The following is an 18,356-nucleotide window of genomic DNA, read 5'->3' as shown; positions in this document are numbered from 1 at the left end:
CAAAGGCCAATCGCTGCCTTTTCAGCCATCAGCCCTTTCTTGAGGGTGCCCAGGAGCTCAAAAGGGAGCTTGGAGGGACCATTTACACTTGGCCGGAAGAGTTTGGGGCTAGAGGAAGGGCCAAACTCAATTTAAAGAGTTGTTCTAAGGTTGTTTTTGGACTCCTGTGTATCCTCCTCGCTTTTAAGCGAGACTCAAAAGTCCTGCCTTGCCATCTTGGTGACCACAAACGCATATTATATGCAATTTACTTTCCTGAGGAAAGGGAGTCCATTCTTTTCCCCTAAAGTCATACAATTTAGAGTCCCTATGAAAAGCAGAGAAGAGACGAATAAAGAAGGATCAAGAATCTTCAGAGGGTTCCGTGTTTGTGTTGGGAAAGGATGTTTCACTTGAGGCATTTGTGAGTTTAGCTCAATAGCCTGGGGGGCGGGGCCCATGACTGACTTTCTGGGAGATTTCCAGGGACTCCCGTCTTCCCGGGTTTCCTGGCGGCCCCCGGCTACAGCCCCCCAGGCCTGGAGCCAGGGAAGTGTGTATTTTGGTGAAAATAAACACAGCGTTCCTCAGAGCTGAAGACTTCACTCAAAATTTTATTTTCACTTGCTCTGAAAAAGCTTGGAGGTCTCCTTTCTTGATCTTAGTCCCAGGGCTACGTATTCTGGAAAATATGAGGAAAGAAAAGTTATGCCTAGCAGGTAAAGGCCTCTAGGGAGGAAAAATAGTATGTTTCTTTTCATCTTCTTTTTCCCTGAAGAAAGCTCCAGGAAGCAGGCTTGCAATCAATCTCTCCAGCATTCCTGAGCCCTTGGAGAATGCACACTAGTCATTTTATAGTTGCACAAGAAATGTCATTTCGTCCAATACTGAACACCACAGAACCTGGTTCTGCATAAGATGTTAAAAGCAGGTGAACAACAAAACTGGCTGTATTCCTTTTTCCCTTCCTTCCTTCATTTGTTTAAATGAAACAATCAAGCAGCCACCCTTTGCAACATGATGGAGATCACAGCAGTGCGTACAGGGGAAATGTTTCATGAGCTCTGAGATCTAGGTCCCCAGGAGCAAAGGCCTTGACCTCAGTCTGAGCCATCTGACTATACCTGCCTCAGATGCAGTTCTCATGGTTTTTTGAAGAAATCGGTCTTTTTCAGGCCCAGGCATTCTTCCTATCCTGCAAACTTCTGCAAACAAATATGTCGAAGGTCACAACAATGTGGATATACTTAGCACTACTGAACTGTACACTTAAAAATGGTTGAGATGGTAAATTTTATATTATGTGTTTTTTTTTTTTTTCTTTACCATCATAACATGCTTAAGGTCACAGAGCTAGGAATTGAGAGCGGTGGTTCCAAAGTCCCTGCTCTTACCCCCTACCCTGTATGACAATTCAGCCTTCAAGCTTACTCGCTCACATCATCTTATTTTAAAGCATGGCACACCTCACACCATCACTGGATTTTCTAGGTGCTTCTTTATTTCGGTATTTGTTTATTATCTGCCTCTAGCACTAAAATCCGGGATCATGGCCCTCTTATTTCCTTCCGCAGCCTCAGCTTCCGGGCAGGGTGGCTTAAACCTTGGGAATCTTTTTCCCGACAATTCTGAAGCGAAAAGTCCAAGAACAAGGTATTGGCAGAGTTCACCACCCAGCCTGTGGTCCTTTGTGATGGAAGCCCTGGCAGACTCTACTGAAATCTTTGTAGTTACACAAACAGAATAAAAAGAATTTGCTTAAAACTTTAAAAAATCATCCTTTCATAGTAAATGTATTTTAACTCACCTACAAACAGTTTGGAGCAGGTATGTCCCCCACCACCACCCCACTGAAGGTTTGCCATCTCACAGCTCTTCGCTTGTACGAGAGACTTGTATTAGTACTTATTTTCGCTAACCAGAAGAAATCCAAAGAGGAGTTTTGCTTTTATGGAAAAAGGCAAACAGTGACAATAGCAGACAGCGTCCGTTTTGCAGTGAGTCTTGCAGAGGCGACACAGCCAGAGCGGCAAGTATGGTGCCACCGACGAGGTCCTTCCCTGACAGTTTCGCTCAGCAGCTCAGCATCACGCCTTCGGAACTTTGAACTGTATCTTCGGCATCTCTCTGTTTTACCTTAATGTTATGTATCTGTTAGTAAGATGTGTTATGAGGTATGAGAAAAATCTAGAAGAGGTTATTTTGGGGGTCTGCGAACGCATGACCCCCAAATGTTTCCATATAAATTAATGGTACTTGCTTCCTCGCCTTACAATATTTTGGCTATCGAAGATTTTACAGAAATGTTCTACTTTCAGATAGTGGGGGAAGCCTCTATATAAGTTTTTACTTCAGGAGTAACTTTCCGTTAACAAAAGATGTGCTTTGGAGAGAAATTAGAAAATAGACATAAGCAAAATGAAGAACTAGAAATCACTCATTATCCTCAACCAACTTACAATGTAGCACTAACAATCTATCTTTGCAGCTCTATACAGTAATGGTCCACAATGTTCTAGTGGATTACCGACTAATATCCTACATATTATCAATGTGACTTTAGTCAAGTCTGACCAAGTCAGAACCTCCATGGTTTCACCTGTAAAATGGGAATAATGGGAAGGTCTTCCCTGGGGTTTTCGTCAGTTATATATAACAAAGTATATATACCTCCCTCACTAAGTGCCTGGTACACAGTAGGCAAACAAAAAAATACTCTGTATATTTTTACATAGCCAGCCTATATTTTACCAAAATGGGTTTATTCTGCACATGCTGTTTTTGCAATCTGGCTGTTCCCATGTTTGGTATAGTTTCCTTACTAGCTTCTTCTAAGTGCCCCACACGTAAGAATGCTTTTTTCTGGTCTCCTGGTGTTTTTGTTTGAACAGCCTTTCTTCAGGCCTCTCGGTAGAGAGTTCCATGCCATTCTACGACTACTGGCCTTTTAGCAGACTCCTGGTGTTTGGGAGAACTTCCAAAAGCACAGTCAGGGTTGAGAACGCATTCGACTTTGAGACGTCGCCAGGCACCATAGAGTAAACAGCCCTGTTCCTGCTGACTCTGCATTTTGCTGCCAGATGCCTTACTTAACTTGTGGGGAGAGGAAACAAAATGGGGTTGTGAAAGGAAATGCTCTGGAGCCCACAAAATGGCAGTAGTCAAGGGCATGTTTGCTCCTCCGGCACTTTTAGTGGTTCCAAGGGTCAGCTATGCCCCAAGCCCACACGTCTGAACCAGAGCTAGGCTGCCACAGGGTGGAGGAGACCTATAGGCGGAGACTCCAGTAGGGCTGCCAAGGGTACCAGAAAACTATCCCCTCACTGCCCTTCTGCCGGCACTACCACCAAAAAGGAACCTCCTTCACCAGAAGTTCTGTCCACTGAGGTTTCCTAAAATGCAAAAACGCATCAGATTATTTAAACCTGAGTTCTTAGGATAAATAAGTTTTAAGTTCTTTCCCAAAGCGGTTCCTCATGGGGGAAGGGCAACAGCTAAAGAGAACACGCGGCATTTGAGGATAAGAAAGGCACCAATTCCACAGGGGAGGCTGGAAGTGAAGTCCTGTTTACGTCCAACTGTGCAAGGACCAAGCTGTGCTGGGCTGGGGAGGGTGGCGTGATTGGTGCTCAAGGTCTCTTACAAATACCCTGCAGCTATCATGAGGAGAAGTCTACCTTCGTCCTGGACTTCAGGATCTCTCCCAAGGACAGGCAGACCAAGATGGTGTCCATAGAGACAACTGGTTTTATCCAAGAGACACTTTGTGGAGTTAGCTTGGGCTCTGCAGAAAACAGAAGGCAGAGAGCGCCGTGGGTGCCCACCCATCAGCAGCAGTTCTTTCTTCCAGTAACTCCATCCCACCAAGTCAGCTCAACAAATATTTGCCAGGTGTCTACTCTGAACAGGACATTGCATCAGGGTTGATCTGCCAAATGAAGGCAGTGTCCTGTATTTCGGAGCTCTCTCATGCAGTAGCTACCAGCCAGCTTAAGAACTGGAGGCTGTGAGGAAGTCAGCAACAGGAAGCCGGGCTGAGGAAACCCCATTCTTGCCCCCATACCCAAATGCTCTGCCCATCCACCCCCCACACTGAAAGGAAAGGATCACCATGATACCGCAGGTGGCCCAGTAGGGATTTTCTGCCATCCAGCTTTTTTAAAGACAAAGAATCTCTCTAAGGATAAACAATTTAACATGGATCTTTAAATAACCCTAAGAAACAGATGTGACTGTTTATTTCGTAACAGAGAGATTTTGTGGAACAGTATGTTCAAGAATGGGGGCCAATGTCAAAATATTGCTGCAGCTGGTCACATACATTTTAATGCCTTTTTTTTCCTGATTTTTTTCCTACCACAGTTTGGAAGCATAGAAAATTGTCAACATAAACTTTATGCTATGAAAGTGGCCTCAGTAGAACCCCTAAAATGACACAATTCCCAGAGTATTCCTCACAAGTACAACTAAGCAATCTTACATTTTTTTTTAGGATGCCTGAAGACATGAGTTCATTTCTTCATGTAAAAAATGTACATTTCCCTGGCTGAATGGATCATGATGCCTCCCACAATTAGTGTCTCCTTCCAAAGGAAACTGCCACCTAGAGCCTTGTGCTCCAGGCCATCAGTCCCAATTCTGGCTACACATTAGAATCACTGGAGAGCTTTTTTTTTTTTTTTTTTTTTTAAAGATTTTATTTATTTATTTGACAGACAGAGATCACAAGTAGGCAGAGAGGCAGGCAGAGAGAGAGGAGGAAGCAGGCTCCCTGCTGAGCAGAGAGCCTGATGCGGGGCTCGATCCCAGGACCCTGGGATCATGACCTGAGCCGAAGGCAGAGGCTTTAACCCACTGAGCCACCCAGGTGTCACACTGGAGAGCTTTGAAAACATGTCACTCAGCCCCCACTCCCACAGATTCCAATTCCAAGATTCTAACTCATTTTGGATGGGGTCTAATTACTAAAGCCATCACAGAAGATTCTATTTTGCAGACTGGATTGAAAACCACTGTTCTAGACCATTCCACAGGCAGGCGTGGCCAGGCTAACTTTGATCCCACACTTCCTCCCCCATACACAATCATTTGGACCAATGTATAACACTTGGCCCAAGGACAGCCAATACCTATGTTGGCCTGGGTCCTTTGAGGTGTCCTGGGTTGGGAGTTCTAAGACCATGCCCAAAGGTAGAGATTTGCTAGGAGAACTCATGGGATCCAGCACATAGGGGCACTCATGGCTAACGTGGCTGAGATTTATTACAATGACAGTAAGCATCAGCATCAGATCACAATGGAAAAAGACACAGGCAGAATCTAGAGAAATCCACGCACAGGCTTCCGATGCTCTCTTCTTCTGTGAGAGGACACACATGCTACTCTCTCCAGCACTGAAAAATGCAGTAACATGTGTATGGTGTTTCTGCCCAGAAAGAGACCCAGCATTTGACTTTTTTATTGGGGGATGGTCACATCTCCACTCCAAATTCCACATTTGGAACCACATTCCAAATTCCAGACTCCAAGAAGGAAAGCAGGTATTCAGCAGAAGTCACATTGTTTATGCAAACAGTCTAGGCACAGAGAACTACTCTTATCAGTTAGGAGAATATGGAAACACCCAGACACCGGTTAGCCGTCCCTCCTGGAGACAGTCTCAGGCCTGCCCTGTTAACTCCTTTCTGCACACAGACCAAAACAGAAGTGATAATGATTAGCTGGACTGATAAACTCTGCCTCAGGAATATGACTTGGGAAACAAGAATAGCCTCAGACTGGTGAGTTTGAGGGGAGAAATAACCAGACACAAAGAGAAACAAAGATAAGGGCATAAGAGTCACGGTGATGGCGACAGGCTAATGAGGAGAACGAAGTCCAGTATTGAGGGTTCAACAAGATAACCCAGCTATGCGAACTCTTGTTGGTTCTTCTGCTTCCCAAACGTTGTTCCTCTTCTCTCCCTGAAACCTATCACTCCAGCCTCTCCTGGTTTTCCATGCATTTTTTTTGTCCCTTAGAGTCACTTTTTAAGTTGACCCTCTCTACTGTGGTTCATCCTCCCTATAAACCCCAGTCCCTCAGCCAGAGTTATGTCTTGTTAGCTCTTTTAGCTAAAAGATATTAAGCCCACTCATTGCCTGATACTGACCCAGGACCACCTCAGTCATAGGCAGAGAAAGAGCAATCAGCAACAGCTTCAAAGAAGGGGGGAAGGGCGTGTGAGTTCATCGCCCATACTAGCCTTCCAAAGCCACGACTGTTATTCTGGGCAACATGCTGCCTTCCACATTGGTTGGACTTTTGGCTGAATTTGGTGATAACCTTCGCAGAAATGATCTAAGTTTTGGGCATAGAGACCATGAAGACTTGGTCTTCATAGGCCCAGAATAAAAACAACCGATGAGAACTGCGGTAGAGTTTCTAATTCTACGAACTTCTATTTATGTCTACTTATATCTTAGTTTCATCAGTTAATTTGTAGTTGGACATGTCTATGGACTTCAAAATATTTTTTTAAGTAAGCCGTGTGCTCAACATGGGACTTGAACTCATGACCCCAAGATCAAGAGTCCACATACTATACTGACTGAGCCAGACAGGCATCCCTCATAATCTTTTTAAACAGGGAAATAATCACATAAATATTCAGTTCAGATGCTGTGAAATTCAGGCTTTTAGGTCAAAGGAGTAAGTCCTTTACTAGTTTCTCTCTCTCCATCCTTCCAGTGCTAACTTTCCAGCACATCCTTCCAGTCCATCTTTCCAGTGCTAACACTTTCTGTCACCATTATATATTCTTTCTATCACCAGTGGTTATTGATTCAAATAAATGATACACTCTTACACTTGGAAGAGACATTACAAATCATATGAAATTCAATCCTCTGGCATGAAATTGAAAAGCTGTAGGCCCAGCAAGATTTATAGACTTATCTAAGGTCTCACAGCTGGCTTAAGCCAAAAAAGAATGAGAACTCTAATCTCCTGATTCACAGGGATTTAATTTATTGCCACTCCAGGGCTCTTCATCCTGTTTTTTTTCCTGTGCAGTAGAATTCAGGTCCAGTACTGTGGGTAATTTCAGACTCTTTCTGCAGCTTTTATCTTTTCAAAGTCTGTTGTCACTCCCAGAAAATATTAACATTCACAAGGCTGTGGATCTGTGATTTTGCAATAAGTAAATAAGACTTCATTCTCCAGTGTGCTAATGTTTACAGACTAAGATCACATGTTCCTAAAGAACAGGAAGGTACTTTCAAATTTTGTGTTTTTGAGTCTCTAAGAACAAGTCAGCACAATGTGTTATTTGCTGGAGTTACACTTAGAAGAGAATTTAACATTTACTTACTCATTTACTTTTAAGACTATGTCAAGGGACAATATTCAACTCAAAGAAGGTAGATGTTACCTGCATAACAACTTTACCCGGAAGTTGGGCATCAGTTAATCTATCAGTAATCAATGAAGAAGGACTGAGTTAACCACTGTTAATATCCCAACCCTGTCCCACGGTTGAGTGTGATAGAGGCAAAGCAATACATTCTAAGATACTCTCAGAACATTTAAAATGCAGAAAAGCATCAACAATGTGCTGAGACATATTTAAAATGAGAAACACTTAGCTCATACAGTAAATCTTACAGTGTCACCAGAACTCAAGTTGAGAGAGATCAGCAGATATAGGGCAAGCCCAATTCATATTTTCATATTCTCTGGACTTGGAAGCTATTAGATTAGAACCCCTAAAGTATAGTAGAAAATAAGCCAACATTGATATCCATCTGATTTTTATTTTTAATTCTTTCATGCATATAATGAGTGTCTATTAAGCACATTTTTATGTGCCTAACAATTTGCTAGCCATTGCAAATGATTTAACCATGGGCATATTGCTAAAACTCTTTTTTTTTAAGGTTTTTGTTTTTTTTTTTAATGTATTTGACAAAGAGAACACAAGTAGGCAGAGAGGCAGGCCGAGAAAGGAAAGGAAGCAGGCTCTGCTGAGCAGAGAGCCTGATGCAGGGCTCGATCCCAGGACCCCGAGATCATGACCTGAGCCAAAGGCAGAGGCTTAGCCCACTGAGCCACCCAAGTTTCCCCATATTGCTGAAAGTCTTAATGCCTCAGTTTTCTTATCAGCAAAATATGAAAAATGGACTAGATAATACTAGGTCCCTTATAGTTTTTATGTTCTGGGAGTCTAAAATCTCCAAGATGAAGAAATAATTCCTGCTAAGTTCTTACAATCTTTTGGAAGCAACAAGATCTATGTGCGTGAAATATTTAAATAGGAATATCCGATTTTCAGGGGTTCTGTACCTTTTGCCCTCCTAACACACAGGAGGATTACAACCTGTTTCTTTCAGTGGCTTAACCACCTTTTTCCACAATTAGGAATCACTGGACTTGGTATTCAAATGAATAGAATAGTTGACAGAGGGACTAATGAGCAGAAATGGTTTAAAAATAAATAAATAGGGGTGCCTGGGTGGCTCAGTGGGTTAAGCCTCTGCCTTCAGCTCATGTCATGATCTCAGGGTCCTGGGATCGAGCCCCACGTCTGGCTCTCTGCTCAGCAGGAAGCCTGCTTCCCCTCTCTCTGTCTGCCTGCTGCTCTGCCCACTTGTGATCTCTGTCTGTCGGATAAATAAATAAAATCTTTAATAAGTAAATAAATAAATAATTTTCTTCTTTCATTCAAGAAAGACTCAACCACTTACTATGTTCCTGTCGGGTACTGCAGATTAAAAACAAAACAGAAACCCAGCCCTTAAGGGACCTGAAGCATTGTAGATCAACTATAGGACAGGATAGATGACACATATCATAAGACCTGACAGGCATAAACACTAAACACCATTGGATGATGTAATTAGAATCCTAAAAGTATAGCAGGCATCCTAGTTGGTTTCATCTAGGGACTCCAACTAGTCGGTTTCAAAGAAACTCGGTTCAAGGTTCCCAGTTCCCCTACTGACTAACAATGGTAATAATACCCTTAGCCCATTTATTTTTATCCAGCATCATAATTAAGCTAGTTAACTATGTTCAATAGTTAAGGGGGTTTTTTGACACAGAATTTTACAACCCACAAGTGAGTTTGTGAAAAAAGATTTTTAAAAAATTGGATGAAAAGTGACTTGAGAGTGATAATTTGTAGACGATAATAGAAGCCCTTTTTAAAAAGAAGAGTTTGGGGGCACCTGCGGGGCTCAGTCGGTTGAGTGGCTGACACTTGGTTTTTGGCTCAGGTCATGATCTTGGGGTCATGGAATTGAGCCCCATATTGGGCTCTACACTCAGCGGAGAGTCAGCGTGAGGATTCTTTTTCTCTCTCCCTCTGCCCCTCCCCCCACTGTGAGTGCGCGCTCGTGCTCTCTCTCTCTCTCTCTCAAATAAATAAATTAAATAAATAAGAAGAAGAGTTTGGCTGAGAAAGAAGATAACATAAGAAGGTGGTAGCTGGAAGAAGACCTTGGGATAACAGAGATAGAACTTTTTATTTTGAAAGAAAAGAAATCCAAATATTCATCTTTCCTGTGATGTAGGCTCTAGTAGAGCCAAAGAAGTTGAAAAGACAAGAGAAAAAGAGACTATTGCACATTATGGAAATGGATACTGAAAACAGGAATTTGCAGGAATTTGCCTTCAGCAGATGACATGAGGAGGATGATTTTAATTATTTTATTTTATTAAATGCTCACTCTGCCCGGCACCAGGCATGTTTATCTTATTTTATTGTGACAAACTTAAGAGGCACATATTCTTTTTCTCTCCATTCACTCGAACCCTCTGTTCAAGTATAAAGCTGAGATTTGGAAATTGTTAAGTAACATGGTAGGAATAGAACACCAATGTGAACCTGAGTTTCATACCAAAATCTGCCTCCCAACACCTATGTAAACAGAGGTAAAGAAATGAGACGAGGTGCAAATATTGAGACATCTGTAGATGTTGGGGTAGGAATCTGTGCAACCTTATGTTGGTCAGACTCCGTATTGACCATGAAGTATATGAAATTAACTACAGAGACAGAGGAGTTTGGACAAGGCGTCCAAGCTACAAAGGAAGGAATCAAATGACCAGGCCCAGGGGTAGGGGCAACATTCAATGGGAATTTTCCAGAATTAATGAAAGACTTTCATTTTCAGATTGAACAATCACAATGAATACTAAATTACAAAAGTAAAAATGAATCCACACCTAGACATGTCTGAGTGAAACTGCAGAACACGGTTGGTAATGAGATAGATCTTAATAGTGATCAAAACAAAAAGATTATCTACAAAGTAAAAATCAGACTAAAGTAGACTTCTTAACAGGAAAAAACTAAGCCCACAAAATAGAGAGAGTGCTGAGGAAACATGTCAGCTACATTATTATTCAAGAGGAGGAATAAAATTGAATAAAGGAAGTCTGAGAGTGTGTGCCATACACAATGAGTGGCATACTTTTTTCTAATAGTCTTTGAAGGGACCCCTGAAGGATGTACTTGGGGAAAAGGAACTGAACCAGAAAGAGTAGGAATCAGAGAGTCAGGTAAGTACTCAGGTAAATACTCACTGACTCTTTGAAATAAGAACCATGACTGCAGGGGTGCCTGGGTGGCTCAGTGGGTTAAGCCTCTCCCTCAGGCTCAGGTCATGATCTCAGGGTCCTGAGATCGAGTCCCACCTCGGGCTCTCTGCTCAGCGGGGAGCCTGCTTCTTTCTCTCTCCCTGCCTGCCTCTCTGTCTACTTGTAATCTCTCTCTCTCTCTCTGTCAAATAAATACTCTCTCTGTGTGTCAAATAAATAAATAAAATCTATTTTAAAAAACATGACTGAAGAGGGGGAATCTAAATAAACTTAATTTAAATGTAAATTAAAATATAAAAAAATGGAAGTTGGGAAGGTGACTATTCTGTTCTAAAGAATTCTAAAGTCATTGTTTCGACACTTTAGAGGATTTTGTTAACATAACTGTAATTTCAAAGTGAGAGAACTTTAAAATCACAGTTGGGTGGGACTAACTGTAGGTGTGATTAATTTCTACAGACAAAAAGAAAGTTTGGAGTCTCTGGGTGGCTCAGCTGGTTAAGCGTTTGTCTTCAGCCCTGGTGTTGATCCCAGGGTCCCGGAATGGAGGACTTGCCCTGCACCAGGCTCCCTGATCATCAGGGAGTCTGCTTCTCCTCTGCCCTTCCCTGCTCCACGCTCCTGAGCTTTCGTGTGCACTGTCTCTCAAATAAAGAAATAAAATCTAAAAAAAAAAAAAAAAAAGATCTACAGGAAATATGACAAAATATTAATATTTGTTAGCTCCATAGGTAAGTGTCTAAAAATTACAATTAAATTTTTTTTAAAGAGTAGGCCTCTGGTGCTTTTAATTGACAGTTTTGACTTGATCACATACTCCATAATCACTGAACCGTCACTGAATAAGGAGGCCAGGTTAGCCATACTCAGTTTTGTCTAGGTGGGGGCCTCTCTCCTGCAGAAGCAGAAGTAGAGGATATTTTCCTTCCCGATTCTGTAAGTGCCACATCCCCTGAGGCCATATGAACTTTGAGCAGGTGCACCAGCCTCCTGGCAACAGTCTCAGCATGTCCCCACCAGTCCCAGTGACCTCCATGCTCTAATCGGGGATTATCACTTAGATTCTCCTGGAAGAGTAATCTTAGCCTTTCAAAGTCCTTTCCAGGACTCTGTCTGTCTGCACGAATCATGTTCATGATCTGATTGGGCAATTGTCATAAACCAATATTCAGTGTGTCTGCATGGTCTCAGTCATGGTTTTTTTGGTTGTAAAGATAGATGTTGCCGGAGCCAAGCCCAGCTCTTCAGGACAATGAGAAACGGGCTGCTCGCACGCAGTCTTTGCCGACATGCCGGGTGTGTCCTCCTCCTGCTTGTCAACAATCCCAAGACTGGTCTGGCCAGAACATGGGACCAAGAGGAATAATACATTAGCAGAACAAGAGACCTATGCAATATCCAAGCTAGTTTTGAGTTCTGCTAGAACAGAAATCAAACTATTCCCTTTGCAGTAATGGCTTAGAGGAGAAAGCAATTTATTTAAAACAGGCTCTTCAAAAATTCATCCAGACCTCTTTTAAGGAAAAATAATTTACAGATGTACCCTGCTGGTATAAACTACTTTCACTGTAATGGTATGTTCTCTCCCTTTTCTTTTTCCTTGTGTTCACGGCTTATTGAAATTCTTAGATCCTGAGTTTCTGGGTTTGTTTGTTTTTTTTTAATTTTAATTTTTTTAAAAGATTTTATTTATTCATTTGACAGGCAGAGATCACAAGTAGGCAGAGAGGCAGGCAGAGAGAGAGGAAGAGAAGCAGGCTCATCGCTGAGTAGAGAGCCCAATGCGGGGCCCGATCCCAGGACCCTGGGATCATGACCTGAGCCAAAGGCAGAGGCTTCAACCCGCTGAGCCACTCAGGTGCCCCTGTTTTGTTTTTGTTTTTGTTTTTGTTTTTAAATCAAATTTGGAAAAATTTCAGCGATTATTTCTTTATTTTTTTGATCACCCTCGCCCCCCCAAGTTAAGCCCATAACAGATAATTGGGTTACTTGGTGTTGTTCCATAGCTCACTGATACTGTTATTTCAGCTTTGCTCCTTTCGCAGGAATCACTGTCCTCCTGTACAATCTGATGTCCAATATCTTAAAATCCTTGTTTCATATGTATTTTTAACCATTTCCAGAAGGAAGGTAAAACTGTCCCTGCTACTCCGTCTTGGCTGGAAAGTGAATCATCGAGAGTCAATTTCAAAATCCTTCTCAAAACAGTGTGGAAGCTTCTCTGTCCCAGAAGCCCTCAGAAGACATTTTCTTTGGGTTCATTGATCATTAGTGGGCTTATGTTCACCCAGAACCCGTAAGTGTTACAAGGAGAAGGGACTGTGATTTTTCTGCAAGGGTTGAACTGTGCATTCCACCACTAGCTCCGGCCATGGAGTTAACGTCTCTGTACGCTAGTGACATTTTGTGACAGATCATTCTTTGATGTGAGGGACTGTCCTGTGCATCGTCACACACTTAGAAACATTTCTGACCCACCCACAAGTTGTCAGAAGCACCTCTATCCCAATGGCAGCCACTGAAAATGTCTCCAGACACCGCCAGCCATCCTTGCACTGGGTGCAAAATAGCAAAACTGGTCTCTCCTTCTCCCTGAGAAACGCTGTACCAAAAACTCCACGAGGAGCTGTGAATACGATTATGAATCATGGAGTGGTTACCGGAAGAAGGACGGCTGACCACAGGGTCCATTGTGATATACACATTATATGTTATGACCAAATTAAGGGTAACGTGTGATCCCTAGGCACTAATAGTAAGCATGTTACAAGGAAGTTAGAGAATCAAATTAGGTGTGCATACAAAAGCACAATGTAAAGAAGAAAACCCTATAACACGTAGTATTGTACTGTTAGGTGTTCATCATTAGGTCAGAGCTGTACATGCTTTGTTTTTCTTATAAGACTTTAAGCTCCCTGTTGCGTAACATCAGCAGTGGGACTCTGTTTGCTTCCTGCTTAGATTGGGGCAGACGATTGTGAGAACCTGGTTTCCAGACGGTTTCCAGAGAACCTGGAAAGCTGAGGGAAATCGGAAGACCTTTGGGGGAAACATTATTCTGTAATAATATCACCTTGCGCTTAAACAGCAGAAGGATGTTCGCCTGGGTAGAAGTTCAGGTATTTGAGACCACGTAGGTGGTACCTGGTGTTTGAGAAGATGAACTCTGGTGCGTTTGAGCTCAGGCCCTGAGGCGCTGCCCACCTGATACGCTCTGATATTCTCCTCGCTGCGGGTAGGGAAAAACAGAGTTGGAGTAATTGTCTTTCCAGGAAGGAGGAACTACAGGAAAATAGACCTATATTTGTATATTGAGGAGGGGAGTAGAAAAGGAAGCAGCCCCTATTTTGGACCCTCCCCGGAGGCAGGACTTTAAGGAAGTCAAAGTTGTTTCTTTCCTGGGAAAATCCAGGTATAATTGCTCCGTATGTTGTGATGTGTGGAGGGATGAAGTGTGAAAAGTCCCCCTGCCTCTCGCCGCAGACCACACGCTGCGACCCTGGGGCCCAGAAAACACCCCTCTCACCCCAGCTCCTTGGCGTTGTTGACAATCCCGTAGCGATAGAAAACGACAAGCAGGAAGGGTGACGTGCCCAGCACGCTGGCAAAGCCGGCAAGGGGCACGTCTGTGGTCTGGGATCGTGATGAGCTGGGCTCAGCTCCAGCCGTCCTCTGTCTTTGCAGCCGCGGTCAAGCACGGCTGTGACCTTGCAGACACACCGTGTGTCCGTTTGTGTAACGGCAGCCCGTCGAATTGTCCGTTTCACCTCAGCGGCAATCCTGTGCTCCTCCACTGCGCGTGCGTCCCATTCAACCTCCTGTAGACTCTCCCAGATAAAAATATGGTGAGAACTTTCTTTCTTCCTCCTTTCCTCCTTCCTTCCTTTATTTCTTCTTTCCTCCCTCTCTCTCCCTCTCTTTCTCCCTCCCTCCCTCCCTTCCTAATTTTTTCCTTTATTTTATTTTGTTTTACTTCATATGTCCCCTATGTCCTTCACGTGCAGAACATCCTGTCAAGCACTGTGTCCTCCCCCTCCCACAGCACACCCCACCCCCTTATCCAGAAGCACAGGGAGCTTCCAAGAAATAAATGAGGAGAGAGACAGAGCAAGAACTCCAAGAGTCCACGAGCACCACCGCCTGCTTGGTCCTGTTCCGTCCAATGATGGCTTGTCCCTGCTCTGAACAAGAGTTCCCCGTCCCAGCTTTTCCATCTCATGAGCACAGGTCCACCCTCTGGGGCCCAACCAGTTTGTTCTGCAAAGGCTTGAAACCCTGCCAGGGTATGTTGTTTAGATGGATTCCTGCCTTCAACACACACTGTCCTGAAACCAGCCCTGAACCAAAACCCTTAGACCCCTGCATTGAGCCTAGAATCCTCCGTCCTCCTGGTGAGATCTCCAGGGGTGTCCACGAGTCCAACAGAGTCTCCTTCAGGTTTCCCTCACCTGCCTCACAGGGAGGCAGTGTTGCTCAGTCCCATTCCTTTCTTGTAAGGAGGCCCGATCTCTGTGCAACGGGTCTCCCCTTCTCCAGAACTCCGCAAGTTCAAGCCGGGGAAAGGGCTCTCTTCGTCACACCAACAGTGCGGAGCCCCTCCTGGGTATATCCGTGCATTCTACTCTCATGATGAGGAGGCCATTCAAGTGATCTCATTCATTAAAGTGAAACAAATGTCTACACCAAGGTGATTTTCTATCTTTGTATAAATATGGAATTTGCTCACATAATATTTTTAAAAATTCTGCTTCAGAGACTCACCCCCCTTACTCAGAAACTTCGTCTTACTGAGAGAGCTAAAAGAATTCCTACGAACATATATGGGTAGGTGGGAGACATCACCCTGCTTTTGCTTGCTTGAGTACAGAATGAACATTGTTCGACATCAAGACCTTCTAACAGGCCCCCACTCCACGGAATCCCAAGCTCCCTTTAAGTCCTCCATAGGACTTAAAGTCTTACCATAAATGAGTAACCAGTGTTCTCCCACCCACCCTGCTGGAGTGCGTAAGGTTCCCTGTCCTTCCCCACCCAGCCCAGGGCCTCTCCACCTGGGGGTTGTTCCCACGTACAGGGCCTCAAAGGCTGAGTCCAGAGACTCACAGTTTGGCCTTCTTTTCTTGTCCTTCCTGGGAGTGACTGAGGAATAAAAACTAGGGAGGAGGCATGCCAGAAAGTGGAAGTTTCTCATTTGGATCTAAAACATCTCTGTCCTAGGGGAGGCTGGGACTCTTGATCTCAGGGTCATGAGTTCAAGCCCCACATTAGGTGTATGGATTATGTAAAATAATCATAATCATAACAATGTAATAAATAAAAATAAAATGCCTTCATCCTAGTAAATAAGCCCTTCACAAACTACCGATCAGAAAAAATGCCAGTACCTTTGGCATCCAGCCCATTGCCAAGCACACAGTAGGCACTTGTTCAACACGGAGTAAATGGTGAAATCTACGCATTTCCAGGTGTTTCTGACTTCGGCAAATATCATCCTGCTTTTTAATCACAAAACATGTTACATTCCCATATTTGTACTTTAATAGGAAAATCTTAAGGCAAAACAAAACATTATTGCTGTGAAATGCCATGGGTATTTTATTTATTTTTTTTAAAGATTTTATTTATTTATTTGACAGAGATCACAAGTAGGCAGAGAAGCAGGCAGAGAGAAAGGAGGAAGCAGGTTCCCCACTGAGCAGAGAGCCCAATGCAGGACTCAATCCCAGGACCCCGGGATCACGACCTGAGCCGAAGGCAGAGGCTTCAACCCACTGAGCCACTCAGGCACCCGCCACGGGTATTTTAATAATAAGATTTCCACATTGGGTAGCACCCGGGTGGCTCAGATGGTTAAGCGTCTGCTTTTGACTCAGGTCATGATCTCCAAGTTCTGGGATCAAGCCCCAAGGCTCCCCAAGGGGAGCCTACTTCTCCCTCTCCCCCTGCTAGTCCCCCGGCTTGTGCTCTCTCTCTCCCCAATGAGTAAAGAAAACCAGTCTTTGCCACTGACCTCACCATATCCAGGAATTTCAGAAAGAAGAGGAGTCTGTTGACAAATTCTTTTTCTCCACTTCCCAGTTAGCTGCTCATACCCATGGCCTCCCTCACCCCAAGTCAGTGATCAAAGGACCTGGGGGAATCCAAAGCGGAAGAGCGGTGATTTCATCATCTCTTTGCTGAGAACCTGCTGTTGCTAGACACAGTTCTAGGTGCTTTCAGTGAACTATCTCAAGGAACCCTCAGAATGCTTAGGGACTAGAGTTATTTCCTTTTCACAGGCAGGGAACCCGAAAATTGAGTAACCTGCCCAAAGAACACGCCAACGTTGTGCAGTGGTGGTGTGGCTGATACAAACGGAAACAAACAGGAAAGGAGGAGGATGTTCATTCCCCCATCCTAGTGGTGGAACAACTGAGCCAAAAAAAAAAAAAAAAAAAGCAAGAAACGAAAAGAAAAAAGAAAAAGCCACGGGCAAGAAGACACAGGTGCCCCGCAGCTGCTCCCTGCCCGTCTTCCTTCCCCACCCCCACCTGCTGAGGCCCAGAGGCAGGGGCGCCCTGCCCTCCTCCCTCTCTGACAGCCCCAGCTACCTTTTTTCCCCTGGCTCTTTTTCGACCCTTGAAGGCTAAATGGGTTACCACAATGCAAAGGAGAAAAGAGAAGGAAGCTGTGGTTTGGCATTTAGTCCAAACCACATTCTTCTATCCAGTTTTTTCATTGATAATACTGGTACTTTCAACCTCTGATTTTTTTTTTTAAAATGTACCAGTCCCACAGTCATGAAAAGAACGCCAGCCAGCCTTGCTATCAGCGCGCTGGCTCTGATTACTCGCTAAGGAATCTCCACAGACGGCGTAGAGACCGCTCGGGGGCTGTTTGCTCAGGCACATGGCGCCTCCTTCTTCTCAGTCCCTAGTGACGAGGAGAGCCAGCTCTGCCCACACCAAGCAGCCCAGCGGCTGGTGGGAGAGCTGCCCTTCATCCTCCTGCGTAGGCTTACTTGTTTGTTCAGCAACATGGATGTCGATGTGTGGTTTGCTGACCGTGGGGCCCCTGGCCCCTCCATCCTCGCCAGAGGAACCTTCCCTGGTATGCCTCGACAGCGCCCCTCTGGGAAGTGTCTCAGGCAAATGAAAACACAGCAGCTTCTGAAGACAAAGTCAGACTGTGTTCAAACAGACCTTTCTGATCTTTTTGTATTACTTACTTTTCAGTAAGGAACTTGTAAACGCCATCTCTGTCAGGTTTTGCATGGCCAAGGGAGCCCACAGGGTCGGTTCAAATCTCTCGGCCTTCCCAGGGACTCTGATGGGGAGGAGGATTGCCAGTCTATGTGTTAGCGCCTCCTTTCCCTTTCCCTTGAAGACTTGTTCTGAGAGCGGGTCGATTAACCACTTCCTTTCTATCTCAATGAAGTGATTTTTTTTCAAATTCTTGGAAAAATCAAGTTAGAATTATGGAGTCTTGCATCAGATCAATCAGAGGCTTTGCCACGTTTACCAGCCTTTATAAAGATCCACAAATGTTTTCTGACCAAAAATGATTATTTTCACATTTTACTTCATTAAAAATATATTTGAGGGGCACCTGGGTGGCTCAGTGGGTTAAGCCTCTGCCTTTAGCTCAGGTCATGATCCCAGGGTTCTGGGATTGAGCCCCGCATCGGGCTCTCTGCTCAGCAGGGAGCCTGCTTCCTCCTCTCTTTCTGCTTGCCTCTCTGCCTACTTGTGATCTCTGTCAAATAAATAAATAAAATCTTTTATATATATATATATATATACATATATATATATATA

General features: G+C 44.0%; 1 protein-coding gene across 1 annotated transcript; it reads right to left on the bottom strand.

The window, feature by feature from the left end:
- Positions 1 to 573: 573 nt before the first annotated feature.
- On the bottom strand, positions 574 to 17,450 carry LOC309860962 (uncharacterized protein; the record flags this gene model as incomplete). The annotated part of the gene is made up of 6 exons (XM_082723381.1): positions 574 to 661; positions 1,104 to 1,184; positions 3,657 to 3,763; positions 13,634 to 13,789; positions 14,087 to 14,186; positions 17,327 to 17,450. The coding sequence occupies 6 exons, from the start codon at positions 17,448 to 17,450 to the stop codon at positions 600 to 602; spliced, it is 630 nt and encodes a 209-aa protein (XP_082579507.1). The 3' UTR covers positions 574 to 599.
- Positions 17,451 to 18,356: the final 906 nt, after the last annotated feature.

The sequence above is a fragment of the Mustela nivalis genome (assembly GCF_964662115.1).
Source record: "Mustela nivalis genome assembly, chromosome: 3".
NCBI lineage: Eukaryota > Metazoa > Chordata > Mammalia > Carnivora > Mustelidae > Mustela > Mustela nivalis.
The sequence above is the reverse complement of the archived record's forward strand: the minus strand, read 5'-3'. Positions and strand labels throughout refer to the sequence as shown.